Here is a 13,231-nt window from a genome sequence, read left to right on the forward strand (position 1 = left end):
AGTGAGCCATGATCATGCCACTGTGCTTTTAGTTTATCAAACAGAGCAAGACCCTGTCTCAAAATAAAATAAAATAAAAATAAATTTAAAAAATGAAATTTCTCCATTTCTTATAAGGGTATTCTTATAAAAGAAGTGAAAAACCTTAAAATGGTTTCAAGGTGACTGAGTGATAAGAATGAACTAATCCACTAGAACCCATGTCTTCTAAGGAAATAAACCAGAGAGTAAACGCTAAAACCTTTGAAATCAGACAGGCCAGGTTTCACATCCCAGCCCTTCCACCTACCAGCTCTGGGACCCTGAATAAGTATTTAACCTCTCTCAGTCTTAACTTCATCCACGAAATGGAGACAATAATAACAGCCACACAGAGTCACTGTAAGGGCTGAGAGAGAGAACATGTGAAGAAACTGAGGCAGCCCGTACAGTTGACAAATGCAAGGCACTTGCCTAAAACTGGAACACTGAACTTCCCAGGCTTTCTTGCATGCAGTTAGACACGTCCATGTGACTCAGTCCTGATTAATGATACATGAGCAGGAATCTGTCCAACTTTCCTCTTCTGCTTACTCCTTCTTTTTGCTGGGATCCTGAACCAAAACTGTGAAGTTCCTTGGCCATCATCAGCTAAGGAGGTTTGAATAGCAAGACAGGGATCTGGGAGCTTGATGGCGCACTATGTAGCCATCACTGAGCCTTAAACTACCCACCCTCTAATTCCTTATTGCTTGAGGTAAATAAGCACCTATTTGGTTCTGCCCCCAATCAGGTTTCTGTTATAAAGCAGCCAGATGCAAGCCTAACAACAGACCCTAACAGAAGTCCAGCAAAGATCAATCCTCACCAGACATTAGACCCCTTAGTTTCCCTAGCCAAAAAGATATATGTCAGGGGAAATGACTACAATAATATGAACAAGTAGAAAAAAAAACTACCAAATTCTGTAGATTATATAGTATGATCCAAATTTTATCAAAAGAAAAAAAATTGCTGTGAGACTCAGGGATATCCAGGAGCTCAGAGAATTCTATTAAGCACATTACTGTGAAGGAAAAAAAAAAAAAAGTGTATTTTCATTTTAACAAGGCTATTTTGACAAACTACTCCAAAATGTCCTGCTGGGTTTCCCACAGGCCAAGGACGCTGCAGGTCCAGGCTCAGTGGAACATGACAGGAGCCTACGGTCAATCTAGGAAGCTGGAAATGAGTGTCTGCGTGGGGTGCATTAATGATGTTTTGTGATGCTTTACATATGGCCTTGGGTGAACATGCTGACGAGAAATGAATAGTCGTTTGTAATTTATATCACAGTGTAAGAGAATGGAGAGCCAACCGTGTTTTTAGAACACCAAAAGGAAATATTTTTCAGATTGTATCAGCACAGTTGTGGTTTCTAACATTCCTGCTACTCCCTCACTCATTCCCGTGGAAATCTGTGTTCTTCCTGGGCAATATATCTTAGGCCAAAATAGGGTTCATTCAATAATTCCTGCAAACACTGGACCACGCAGGCTTAAAAGGGGCAGTTCCTGGCTAAGCAGAAAAGAGCTGGTCCCAACACAGGGGATTGGGAGCAGCTATTCTCAAAGTGGGAATGCTAATACCATCACACAGTCCTCCCCAAATACAAACACGCACACATACATCACGTTTTAAAAATCCTGTGTGAAGGTTAAAAATTCTGCCCTTCACGTCTAATAATCTTCAACAAATATTTCACCAAAATACACTTATAGAGCCCTTTGGAAACAGCTACCTCTGAATGTCCTGCTTAGTTTCCTACAGTTCAAGCAAGGGCACTACAGGGGTCCAGCCCAAGTGAGACACAGACAGGAACGCCTTTGACAGACATGAGTGGTTGAAAATGAATATTTATACTGAGTGGGAAGCAATGCAGTGGGCGCAAAAGGGAAAACCCTCTTGTTCTCAAGAGCTCACAAGATGCTACTGAGATAGCAGATAAGGACTTTTAGAACACAAAACACTGTCATATGGAGGTATGAAGTTATGTACGCAGCATTATGTGGCAGAATTGAATAAATCTGAACACACAGTTACAGAAAGGTTCAAATAAGGAAGGTTCAAATAACAAAGAACTAACTAACTTAAAGGAGTTTGATGTAGAATCTCAATGTACAGACATTTCAATAGTTACCTCCTACGGATTCACCGCCCCAGCCCCTACAGGACCTGTTGATATTGCCTAACGTACCAGAGCATCTCCCTTCTTACATTGCATCTTGGTACCAACAACAAAAAAACAATAGTTAAAAGTAGGCAAACAAATAACATTGATAATGATGGCTAACATATACGGAGCACGTAAGGGGCAAGTGTAAAGGTACAGATGTAGAATCGAGGTTAGAAATGAGTGACTTAGCATTATTTCACTGAAACTCAGGGAAAGGAGTGAAGCTTTGTTCATGCTGAAAACACTGAGCCTGGCCCACTCACCTGCATTTCTACCTCATCTGCACACACTATTATCCTCCTGCCGGGAACATGAATGAAGCATATCAATTAACTGGCAACCTTGTTGGCTAATAACAAACTAGAAACATTTTGCTAAGAAATAATAATGGATGAGAGCAGAGGGAAAACACCATTTTTCCAGTGATACAAACTGGTTTACCAAGATTTCTATGAATTAATTAGTCATTTCAGATTCTTAGCAGGAAAATACATACATATACAATTTTTATTTTTTAAAAATCTACTCATTGAATTGGTTCTGCCTTTTGCGATGGTTGTGCCCATATACAATGATGTAATGACTTCCAATTTCCAAGAAAAAAGCATTCTTCCTTTATTATTCAAGGATGTTTCCTTGGTCTTGCAACTGGCACAAAGAGGCACAGAATTCATTTGCACACACTTTACAAAGTAAATGTTTCCTATAACCCTATTGCTGCAACCGACAGCTAATATAGGAGGCTAGTTTATATTTTTTAATCATCCTTTTAAATGTATTTTCTTTTTTTTTTTTTTTTTTTTTTTGAGACGGAGTCTGGCTCTGTCGCCCAGGCTGGAGTGCAGTGGCCGGATCTCAGCTTACTGCAAGCTCCGCCTCCCAGGTTTATGCCATTAAATGTATTTTCTAATACAAAGTTAGAATTCAGTTGGTATAACTCAAAGTCCTCATCTATAAAAAAAGCTACTTTGGATTTCATTTAAAATGTTTCTGCGTGAGGAACCGTTAAAGGAGATCGCTTCCTTATCTCTTCCTCATGCCACAACTAGTTGGTGGCAGTTTTCATACATAGAATATCCTGTGGATTGGCTTGCTTAACCTCTATACCACTCTCTTTCCAGTTTCCTGATGAGGTGTGATAGTTAAAAATTACCTTTCCTGGACTTCTTCACAACTAGTGTTCTGGATGCAAATCATTTCTCCACTAGAAGCATTTGAAGAAGATTTGAAACGATGAGTAGAATTGGAACTCATCTTCTTTCCCTATTTCTAATGGAAGCAGTTGTGGCCATGCTAACAGCAATGGAAGTTAGGGCTTCCCAGTCCCTAGACCACAGTTATAGCAGTAGGCTCTTGAACTCAGTAATTCTAGGAACCACCTTTGGCTCCCATTTCTCCAATGATTTTTTTAAATGGCATATTCCCTATATGAAATATCTTTCTGCTAAAAGTACCTACAGAGATTGCTGTACTTTACCAAAACCCTCACCAATACAATTCTAATCTTCATGACTCAGCCTCGAGATACTAAGTATGAATCAGCACATTAACACCAAACATATAATGCTTTGTAGTTTATAAAGTACATTTATTATGCATTACAGTCGGGCGCAGTGGCTCACGCCTTTAATCCCAACACTTTGGGAGGCCGAGATGGGCAGATCACTTGAGGTCAGGAGTTCGAGACCAGCTTGGCCAGCATGGCGAAACATGGTCTCTACTAAAAATACAAAACTTAGCTGGGTTTGGTGGTACATGTCTGTGATCCCAGCTACTCAGGAGGCTGAGGCAGGAGGATTGCTTGAACCTGAAAGGTGGAGGTTGCAGTGAGCCGAGATCATGCTACTGCACTCAAGCCCAGGCAACACAGTGAGTGGGACTCTGTCAAAAAAAAAAAAAAAAAGAAGGATATTTCCATGTATTATCTAAGTTGATCTTTTCCACAGCTCTGTAAGGTAAACAGGACAAGTGCTGCTCTAGCCATCATAGAGACAAGATAGCTGAATCTCAGACGACTTAGGTAATTACCCAAGGAATTTAGTTAGTGAGAGATGGAGACAAAATTCAGTTCCATATATTATGACTCTTAGTTATTTCCTTTGACACTTCGAAGCCTCCCAAGGGCAGATGAAGAAGAGAGAGAAAACACATAGATACTGGCAATAAACTAAAGCTTCTATTTCCTATTTCAAAAATTAAAAGAAAAACCTTATCACTACATTTTAAAACCATAAACTAGACTAAAATAGCTACGGATGAGCTAGTCAACATGGCTATTCCATAGAGAGTGTGACTTTGGATCTGGCAGAACCTGTGTCTCAACTTTGTGGGATTCCTCCTTTAAAGTCTCATGGACTATTAACAGAGATACATGAAAGGTTCAGTCCCACCTTCCAAGGCTCAAAATTCTCTTTCTGTACAATCATCTGAGTAAACCAAGGGAGGCTAAAAGAGGTCTTGGGGGAGGCCACAATTCATTTCTGAATTTTTCCCTAATTGCAATTTTGCCCAAGATCTCCCCTCCCCACAGCTAGGGTTCCCTAAAATAAAATTTCCCCTTTCCCCCCACTTGCTGCCTACATGTATGTTAGAAAAACATTTTATTTCAATGCTCAGAAAACCAAGAAGAGATATTAAGTAATCAAAGCTTGATTTAGACCACTTCAAAAGTGGTCAAGTTGAATTATTCCTCTCCATATCCACCACTCCTCCATTTCACAGCGGTAATCTAACCACATTCAAGAGCTCTAAGAAGCAAACTTCTCATCATATGGTCCCCACTCCTTGAGCAACATCAGTCCTAAGAAAACATTCCGGTATCACACAAATCCTCACGGGCATTCCACAGCCAACCTCAGAACACTAGAATTCCACAAGTCCCTGATCATTCATTTCTTGCTTCCTTCAGTCTCACAGGACTCAAATCAGAAAGGCTAGGAAAACTGTAACTCTGTAATATCCTGCTTCCACCCTTGCATCAAAAGACTATGTGATTTATTCACACACACAAATGACAGATATAAAGAAAAGCATTGAAAGTTAAGAGAGAAAAAAGAAAACAAAAAGTCGATCTGATGAGTTAGGCAAACTCAATTATCCCTTTTCTATGACAGCAAGAAATTTAAGAAACTATATTGAAGGCAACCAACTCTATACTAACCTGAGGGAAGAGAGAATAAGTTGAATTGTCAATGGTGAATGAGTATAAAAACTCCCCATCATACCACATGCTCTTCCCCATAGGGGAATTCATTTTAGTCATAGCAAAGAGATGGGCAGGGTCACAGCAGTCTTCCATTTGTTTCCTAGGAGAGAAAACAGAGAGAGAGAAAAGAACAGCCAGTTAAATGAGGAGCAGATTCATTCACTTGTCATTCCCACAGAGATGTGCCGCCTTACCTCAGTGCCAGCTCACAAAAGCATAGCATCTCCAGGGTGATTAGACTACTATTAATTCACTCTTCTAGTCACCGAAGTGCGTGACTAGAATATTTCACAGTTAAAAAAAAAAAAAAAAAGTTTAAGAAAAATACATCAGCTCTCAGATTCAGGTGAGATATGTTAAAAGACAAAAATAATCATTACAGTTGCAGATGTACTGATCAATTCAAACATCCAGGTCCAGAAAAGACTGGGATAGCTAACTTTGGAGACTGTTGAGCTATTCAGCTACAGCAGAGGTGCATCGCTACCTTCATTAACAATCAGGTGGTTAAATTCAGTGAAAAGAGACTTCCTGCGAGCTATATGGCAAGGGAATACACAGAGTGACCCTAAAGAGAGTGCATTCCCCCAAACTGGTGACAAGATAGAGAACAACCCCTTGGAAATCTTTTGAGTAGAAATAGAATGAAATGAATGATAAGATCTCAGACACTGGAGAGCAACCTACCTTCTCACTGCTAAACCTCATAGGCCTTTTTGGTTTAGCCTCTCAGAAGTGTTTGACACCATGATGAGCTCTGTGTCTTTGACAGAAGTGTCTCCCAGCTCCCTCAGTGTCTGAAGCACCAGCATCACTGGGATAAACTCACCCTTCTGGGCTTGCTTGCAGGCTACTCCCCAGGTAGCCTCTCAAGTCTAAGCCATGCTTGTTCTATGGGGAAATCTTTATATGACCCTCCACTTAATAATCTACCAGAAATAAATTCCACTAACTCATGAGTAAAAGAGCTTATTCACCACTTCCACCTCTAGGAAGATGAATAAAATTGCTGGCATAAACCATTTCTGAATGAGCTCACACAGAAATGCTTGCTCGACATCTTTAGCTGAAAGGGGGCGGTGGAGTGGGGGACCTGACTTCAAGTCCTGCCTCTGCAGCTTACTAACTCCATGACTGGGCAAAGAGACAGGGCTGCAGGATTGCCCTATGAGACTTTCGTTGAGAGTCCACTGAGAAGGTACTGGTAGAGCACACAGTGAAAGTTCAATACGTGGTAGGTGTTTTCCTTCTTACTGTTACACTGTCCCAGCCTCATTGTTGCCAGGAATCAGCCTAGTCAGTAAGGCTGCCCCTGCAGGGGGCCCTGCGGTGTGGCAGGCTTCCTCAGCCTGCCGGGGAGGTACTCTTCCCGCCACACTTTGCCTCCCCTTGCACTCTCGAGATCTTCATTGGTTTTGCCTTCACGAAGGTTTCAGTGGAAAGAAGGACAGGAGAGAAGGGTTCAAGGCAAACAAGGGGAGAAGAGTTCGGGAAGAAAGCTTTCATCTTATCAAAGTTGCTAGACCGAGTGTCTCTTCTTGCTCCTACGCTAGCCCTCCGTTTCTCATCAGCTGCCTCTTTCTTCTTCTTCTCCACCTTCATTCATTTTTACTGGTGTTTTGCCACTCAAAAGGTGGCTTCCAGAGATGGTAAAGGTTTTTTGTTGTTGTTGTTTGTTGTTGTTGTTGTTGTCCTTGTTTTTTGAAACAGGGTCTCACTCTGTTGCGTGGGTTGGAGTGCCAGTCACTGCAACCTCAAACTCCTGGGCTCAAGCGATCCTCCTGCCTCAGTCTCCCAAATGACTGGGACAACAGGCATGTGCCACCACGCCTGGCTAAGGCAAAGTTTTATACTGGACTGCAAACATTTTGTCAACAGTGCATCCTAGGCTCTTCTTGAGTCAACAGAAAACACCTGGACATGGTTTAAGACTATCTTTAAAAATAAGGAGAATTATCATGAGCATGATGCTAAACTTTGGGAGAGGATAGGCTAAATTTTTAGTTCCTATCCCATGTCTGCTGATATCTTATATTTTTTAGTCCTCAGAGCAACCCTAAGAGATAATTAAGGAAATTTTTTTTATTATTATTATCATCGTTATTCCTCCCAATTCTCATCTGAGGAAACAGGCTTAGAGTGGTTCTAGGACTTGCTCAGGTCACACAGGGCAGAGTAGGAAGCCAGGTCTGCAGCGTCCAAGCTTTCTCCTCTTTGCAGGTTACCTACTGGGAACCATTTTGATTCATTTGTATCTTTCTCTGCCCTAAAAGAAATGCTGTGTAAACACTGGCCAAGTGCCTGCAGTACACCAGGTGCCTTCACAGATATTTTTCTACTTAATTCTCACAGTAACCCATGAGCTGGATGACTTTAAGATTCTTTTCTCAAGTAATTTATCTCAGGTCACATAACTAGTGAAACGGTGGGGCAGGGCTTTGCTCCCAGGTCTTTGTACCTCATATCAGGTACTTATTTCCAACAAGACCATGGCTCTGGCCTCCAACCAGCTGAACGTGCCATTTAGTACAAAGTGCTACAGGAGGTTCAGAAGGAAAATTTGTCACAGTCATGTAACACCTTACGTTGCCTTGTACCTGGCAGCTTGCAAATCACTTTCATATTTGTTTCCTCTTTGCATCCTCAAAATAGCCTGAGAAGACAGGTTACATTATTCTGAATTTATGGACATTGAAACTGACGCTGAGACCCAGAGGCTTGTTTAAGTTCATTAGGTTAGCAAATGTTTTCTTAATTATTGATAAAAGATGTATTAGATGATGTTGAATCAAATTTTCATCTCCTTCTACAGCATCACCATGCTAGGGCAATCATACCTTTAGTGGGGGAAACCAAATACGCTATAGAAAATACAAAATTTCACATATGATAGAAATATTGTAAAATCCAAGAGGTATAGCGAATTCACAGTGATCATACCACTGTTTGCAATATGAGTGGTTTTTCTATCATAAACTCTTAAACTTTTCCCTTCATCCAGAATGCCTCCACATCTTCCCTCTGCCATGACCATCTCTGGGGGGTGACTGAAAAGAAACCACAATGTGGAAATGTGTATGCAAATCCCATGTGCCTGAGTGGGGTCCTCATTAGCTCACCAGCTACACTGGATATGGTAGCAGCAGCAAAAACAGGAATAGTACTAGCACTCTAGTACTACCAGCAGCAGTACTGATAGTAGTAGTCATTTTAGAAGTAGTAGTAGTGATTTTTACTGAGTTCTTACCAAAAACTGTGCTAGGTTCTTGGGATATAAAATTGAATTTAAAATCAGATCTTCCTTCTGAAAACATAATTAAGAAAAAGGGCAACCAACAAGCAAGTGACTTCCTGTGTATGCAGGGAGATGTGACCAAAGTCACAGCAGAGATGTGCCCAGATGTCTGTGGTTGTTTGGAAAAAAGAGGACATTAAATCACATCCAGGGTTCCAGGAAGGGTTTCCTGATCTGAGATTTGCAGCCCGTTGTTTGTGATGTCTAGGAAATTGTCAGATTAAATAATGGACTTCACCTCCATCCAACCTTCAGGTAATTCTGGAGCAGAGCTATAGACCAGCTTTTAGAATTTTTAGTGAATTTGGCTCCTATCTCCTTTTTCATGCTTTGCACTGATGCTGTGTATTATTTGCTTTTCTTTTGTGGCAGACAATAAAATCAGAGGATCAAAAAAGCTAAAGCAATTCCCTTTTCATATTCAAGTTCAAATTGCCAGATCATTAAGTTTCAGTTGCATGTGAGTTGAGTATTAGAATTAACATCTAATTGCTTTTTACTTGAATTCAAGCTTCAGCAACAGTCGTAGCTAATGACGCTATAACTGCAGCATAAGGGTAAATACTTATGAAGCCTGGGAACCACTTGCTAGAACCTAACTCAGGTTCTCATCCCTCCTAATGGAATTCATAAGATCAGTTAAGCCAAGAAGCCCTCATCTGTTGACTGCGCCTGCTGACTAGGAAGTCAGATTCTGAGGAAACTTAACAGGCAAATAACGGTGAAAATCCAACCACTCAATTAACAATGCCTAGGATCAGAATGAACTTTGTTATGACCCTTTGAGATGCCATGTTCCACGCTTTGGTCACCAGACAGGAACAAGGTTGGGAGGCTGCCACTCCAATGACTGATGCTTTTGTGCCCCTTCCAAGGGATAACTGAATTTGAGACAGGAGGGGTGGGCAAGAGTTCTACCTCAGTCTCAGCATCTGGCCAGAATCTACTGTTACACTGTAGCTATTTAGACTTAGCTTTTGGAAGGTTAAATAGTCAGATAGACAAACATCCAAATCAATGCCAGTGCTGGCATCCCTGAACATGCATGTGACAAAAGATCAAGTGATCATGTATGTCCCCTTCATATCTAATCAGGGTATCAATGTGAGCAGCACAAACAGGGAGTGTCATCAGAGTTTATTGTTTGTAAGCGAATATGCAATCTAGAATTCTTATACACAATATAGGGGTAAACAGTGACAATCTCTTTATGTGCTTTCTATGTTGAAATTCTATCAGTCAAGTGAAGTGTAAGTGAATATTTAATAGTGCAAGAAGAAAATGCTGCAATAATAAATTTATTATGAAAGCTGTTAGTTTTATATACAAAAAAATTATGAGGAATTATTTACTACTTAGGAGAGTAAATTGTCAGTTAAAGGAAATATTAAGTCAGAGCATGTCTGGAATATAACCTTAGGAAAAATACCACATCATTATTCTGCCAACTAATATTTATAAAATTTTAAATAATATAAAGCAGAATAACAGAGTTGAGATTAAATAAGTCAGGTCTTCATAGAATTATTTTACATACTGACACTCAAAGCGTTAGACAAAATAACCTTGAAGAACTATATTTAATTTTACATTATTTAATTCCATTAAGACAATGAGATTTTCAAGGAAAAAAAAAGTCCTAAATTGGAACTCTTCACATCTTGTTATGAAGAACTGAACGTTAAATATTAAATCTGCCCTCAAAAAGTTCCATGAGGAATAAATACTCCAAAAACAGTATCATGAGAAATCATCTTTGATCCAATCACAATACAGAATTCTTCATATCCCTCGTCCCTGCTTTATTCTTCTCTCTAGCACTTAAAACTATTTATATGCTATATATTTAATTTATAGTCTTGTTTATTTTCTATATCCCTAAGGCCCAGAATATAGAATCCATGAAGGCAGAGCCTTCTGTCTTCTGTTCACTGTTGTATCCCCGTTTCCTGAAATGCTGGCTGAGACATTAAAAAGGTGCTTAATATTTATTGACAACCTAGATGCTCATCAACAGTGGACTGGATAAACAAAATGTGACATATATATGGATGAAATATTATGCAGCCATACAAAGAAGGAAATCATGTCCTTTGCAACATGGATGCAGCTGGAGGCCATTATCCCAGGTGAGTTAATGGAGGAACAGAAAACCAAATACTACATGTTCTCACTTATAAGTGGAAGCTAAACACTGAGTACACAAGGACATAAAGATGAGAACAATACACACTGGGGAGTACTAGAAGGGGGAGAGAGAAGGGGAGAAAAGAGCTAGAAAACGACCTATTGGGTACTATGGTCACTACCTGAATAATGGAATCATTTGTACCCCAAACCTCAGCATCGCACAATATATCCAAACCTGCACATGTACCCTCTGAATCTAAAAGTTGTAATTATAATAAATAAATAAATAAATACTGATGGAATGAATAAATAACAAATGGGAAGAAAAAAGACAGTGTTAGAGAAAGCAGAGAATTGCAATGTGCATTTTGCTTCCACAGTCAAAATTCAAATTTAAGAAGTCAATTCTTTATAGTTTTCTTCTGTGTTGTCTGTTTCGGGACTAAGAAACAAACACTTGTCAAAATAATTGCTTTAGACTGGCAAACATTTTCAGTCGTAGAAGATCCAGGATTTGGGGCATTTCCTGAGCAGTGAATCCCAGTTCCTGCCACTATGTGCTAAATGTCAGTCTTGTTAAAGTAGGCATGTCTATAGGACTACAGACACACAGCACAGAGACCACAGGAATAATCCACCCGTGGATGGTGCTGAGAAATTACTTTTCCTTCACTGTATTGCCAAACTTCCACATGTTGACATTGAAAATGTTTGGTAAGGTTTCAAATGCAATCTTGTCTCCCCAAAGTTCTTCCTATCCTAGTGATATCTGACTTGTCAATTATTGATTTTAACATTTGGCCTTCAGCCAAAATGTGTATCTAATGCATTTCCTCCAGACAGCTAAATCAATAGTCCTTCTTGTAAAGTGTCCTGAGCTGAGTTCCTAAAATTCCTTTTAGACTATGATATGTTGACTCCTTGGGTTAATGTCACAGAGCCTCAGATTCATGATTGAAAATGTTCCCAAGCCTCAATATCAGAGGATGGTTTTGAAATTGAGGTAATAGATACAAATCACTTAGCACATTATATGGCCTTAGTAAGTAATTTCATTCTCCTTCTTAATAGTTAGAGACAACACAACTTTGTTTGCTTCACACAATATCAGTTTGTAACTTTTTCTGGCCATAATTTTTAATGGTTACCCCTTCTATTCTCAAACACGTCCCTATTTGAATAATAAGTTGTATGTTCACCATATAAAGAGTGGAAGCTGAAAAGTTAAGCATCTAACAAAAGGGGGCTTCTCTTTAAGTGAAGAATCTGGTAGCCTAGACAGAAATCAGAGAAGTTTCTTATTCTAAAAACTAAGTGGCAGATTTCACATGAAGAAGTAGAGTCTGGGCCAGCATATGTTTATTTTTTCCCCGACTTAAAGAAATCTGTCTGAAATAATCAATTTCAAAGCAGATTTTTTTTTTAAAGGGTCACTGTTGGCTGAGGGCCCAGACATATTTTCTATGTGATCCCGAACAAGAAGTGGCAGAAGCTGCTCTGAAGAATTTCAGTGAATATTTATTTTCAGTCTCCCTGTTTATACCTACTGGTCTATGTAGCTAGAAAGATTCTAATGTTGTGTTTTCAGAATCAAGCAGCAGGGTCTTGCTCACGGAGGAGGAATGGAGGCAAGTGGTGATAAAACTGCCTCTGGGGCAAAGACAATACTTTTGCCCCAGGTACTGGGGCAACTGTATTGGTTCTCTGCAGTAGCTTACATCATTGATCGAATAGGGCGAAATACACACTCCATATAGAGTAGAGATGTGTATTCATGTTATTTATCAATCAAATCTCTTAAATTGTATGAAGGAGAAGTACTTCATTAGATTATTGCTTTAAAATAATGTTTTCTACAGAAACAATAAAAAAGTCTTCTCAAAGATTAATCTTCTGGATAATTTGCCAGAACTACAAACACAGAGAAAAGCAACTCTTATCCACTGTTTAAGCCAGCAAGTAGTCTTGTATTTAGCAGTATTTTATTTTTCACATTTGAAATGACTGCATGATAAAGGAAATGTGTTCCAAAGAAAGGCAGATTAGTGCCATGTGTAATTTGTGTTTCTCTAGTACAGGCAGAGAAAATTGAAAGAAGGAACTTTTGAAACATAAATATTTCAAGGAGGATCTGTTTTTTCTAATACACATTTGTTTTATAATTTATTGAACAAGTACACAGAATTATTTGGATTAAAGAATATCAATGTTTCCAGGAAGGATTTCAACGAATGCTTATTTTCAGTCTTCCTACTCAGGCTTACTGGTCTATACAGCTAGAAAGATTCTAGTATTATCTTTTAGAACCACTTATTTGTTATTTTAGTAGCTGGAAGTGACTCGGCCTATTCAGACTGCACTCATTCAGTCAATCGACAAACATTTGCTGAGCAATGTCTATGTGCCT

At 39.4% G+C, this 13,231-nt stretch overlaps 1 protein-coding gene across 2 annotated transcripts in view; it reads right to left on the reverse strand.

Annotated features, from left to right (window-relative positions):
• The window catches only part of ST8SIA1 (ST8 alpha-N-acetyl-neuraminide alpha-2,8-sialyltransferase 1), a 139,384-nt gene that overhangs the window by 86,094 nt on the left and 40,059 nt on the right, over nt 1–13,231 (reverse strand). For both annotated transcript variants that reach the window (XM_023209077.1, XM_023209078.1), the window contains exon 2: nt 5,355–5,499. In XM_023209077.1, coding sequence (XP_023064845.1) covers nt 5,355–5,499 — 145 coding nt within the window. The remainder of the gene's footprint in view (nt 1–5,354; nt 5,500–13,231) is intronic.

This window comes from Piliocolobus tephrosceles, chromosome 10, assembly GCF_002776525.5.
Source record: "Piliocolobus tephrosceles isolate RC106 chromosome 10, ASM277652v3, whole genome shotgun sequence".
NCBI classification, from domain to species: Eukaryota; Metazoa; Chordata; class Mammalia; order Primates; family Cercopithecidae; genus Piliocolobus; species Piliocolobus tephrosceles.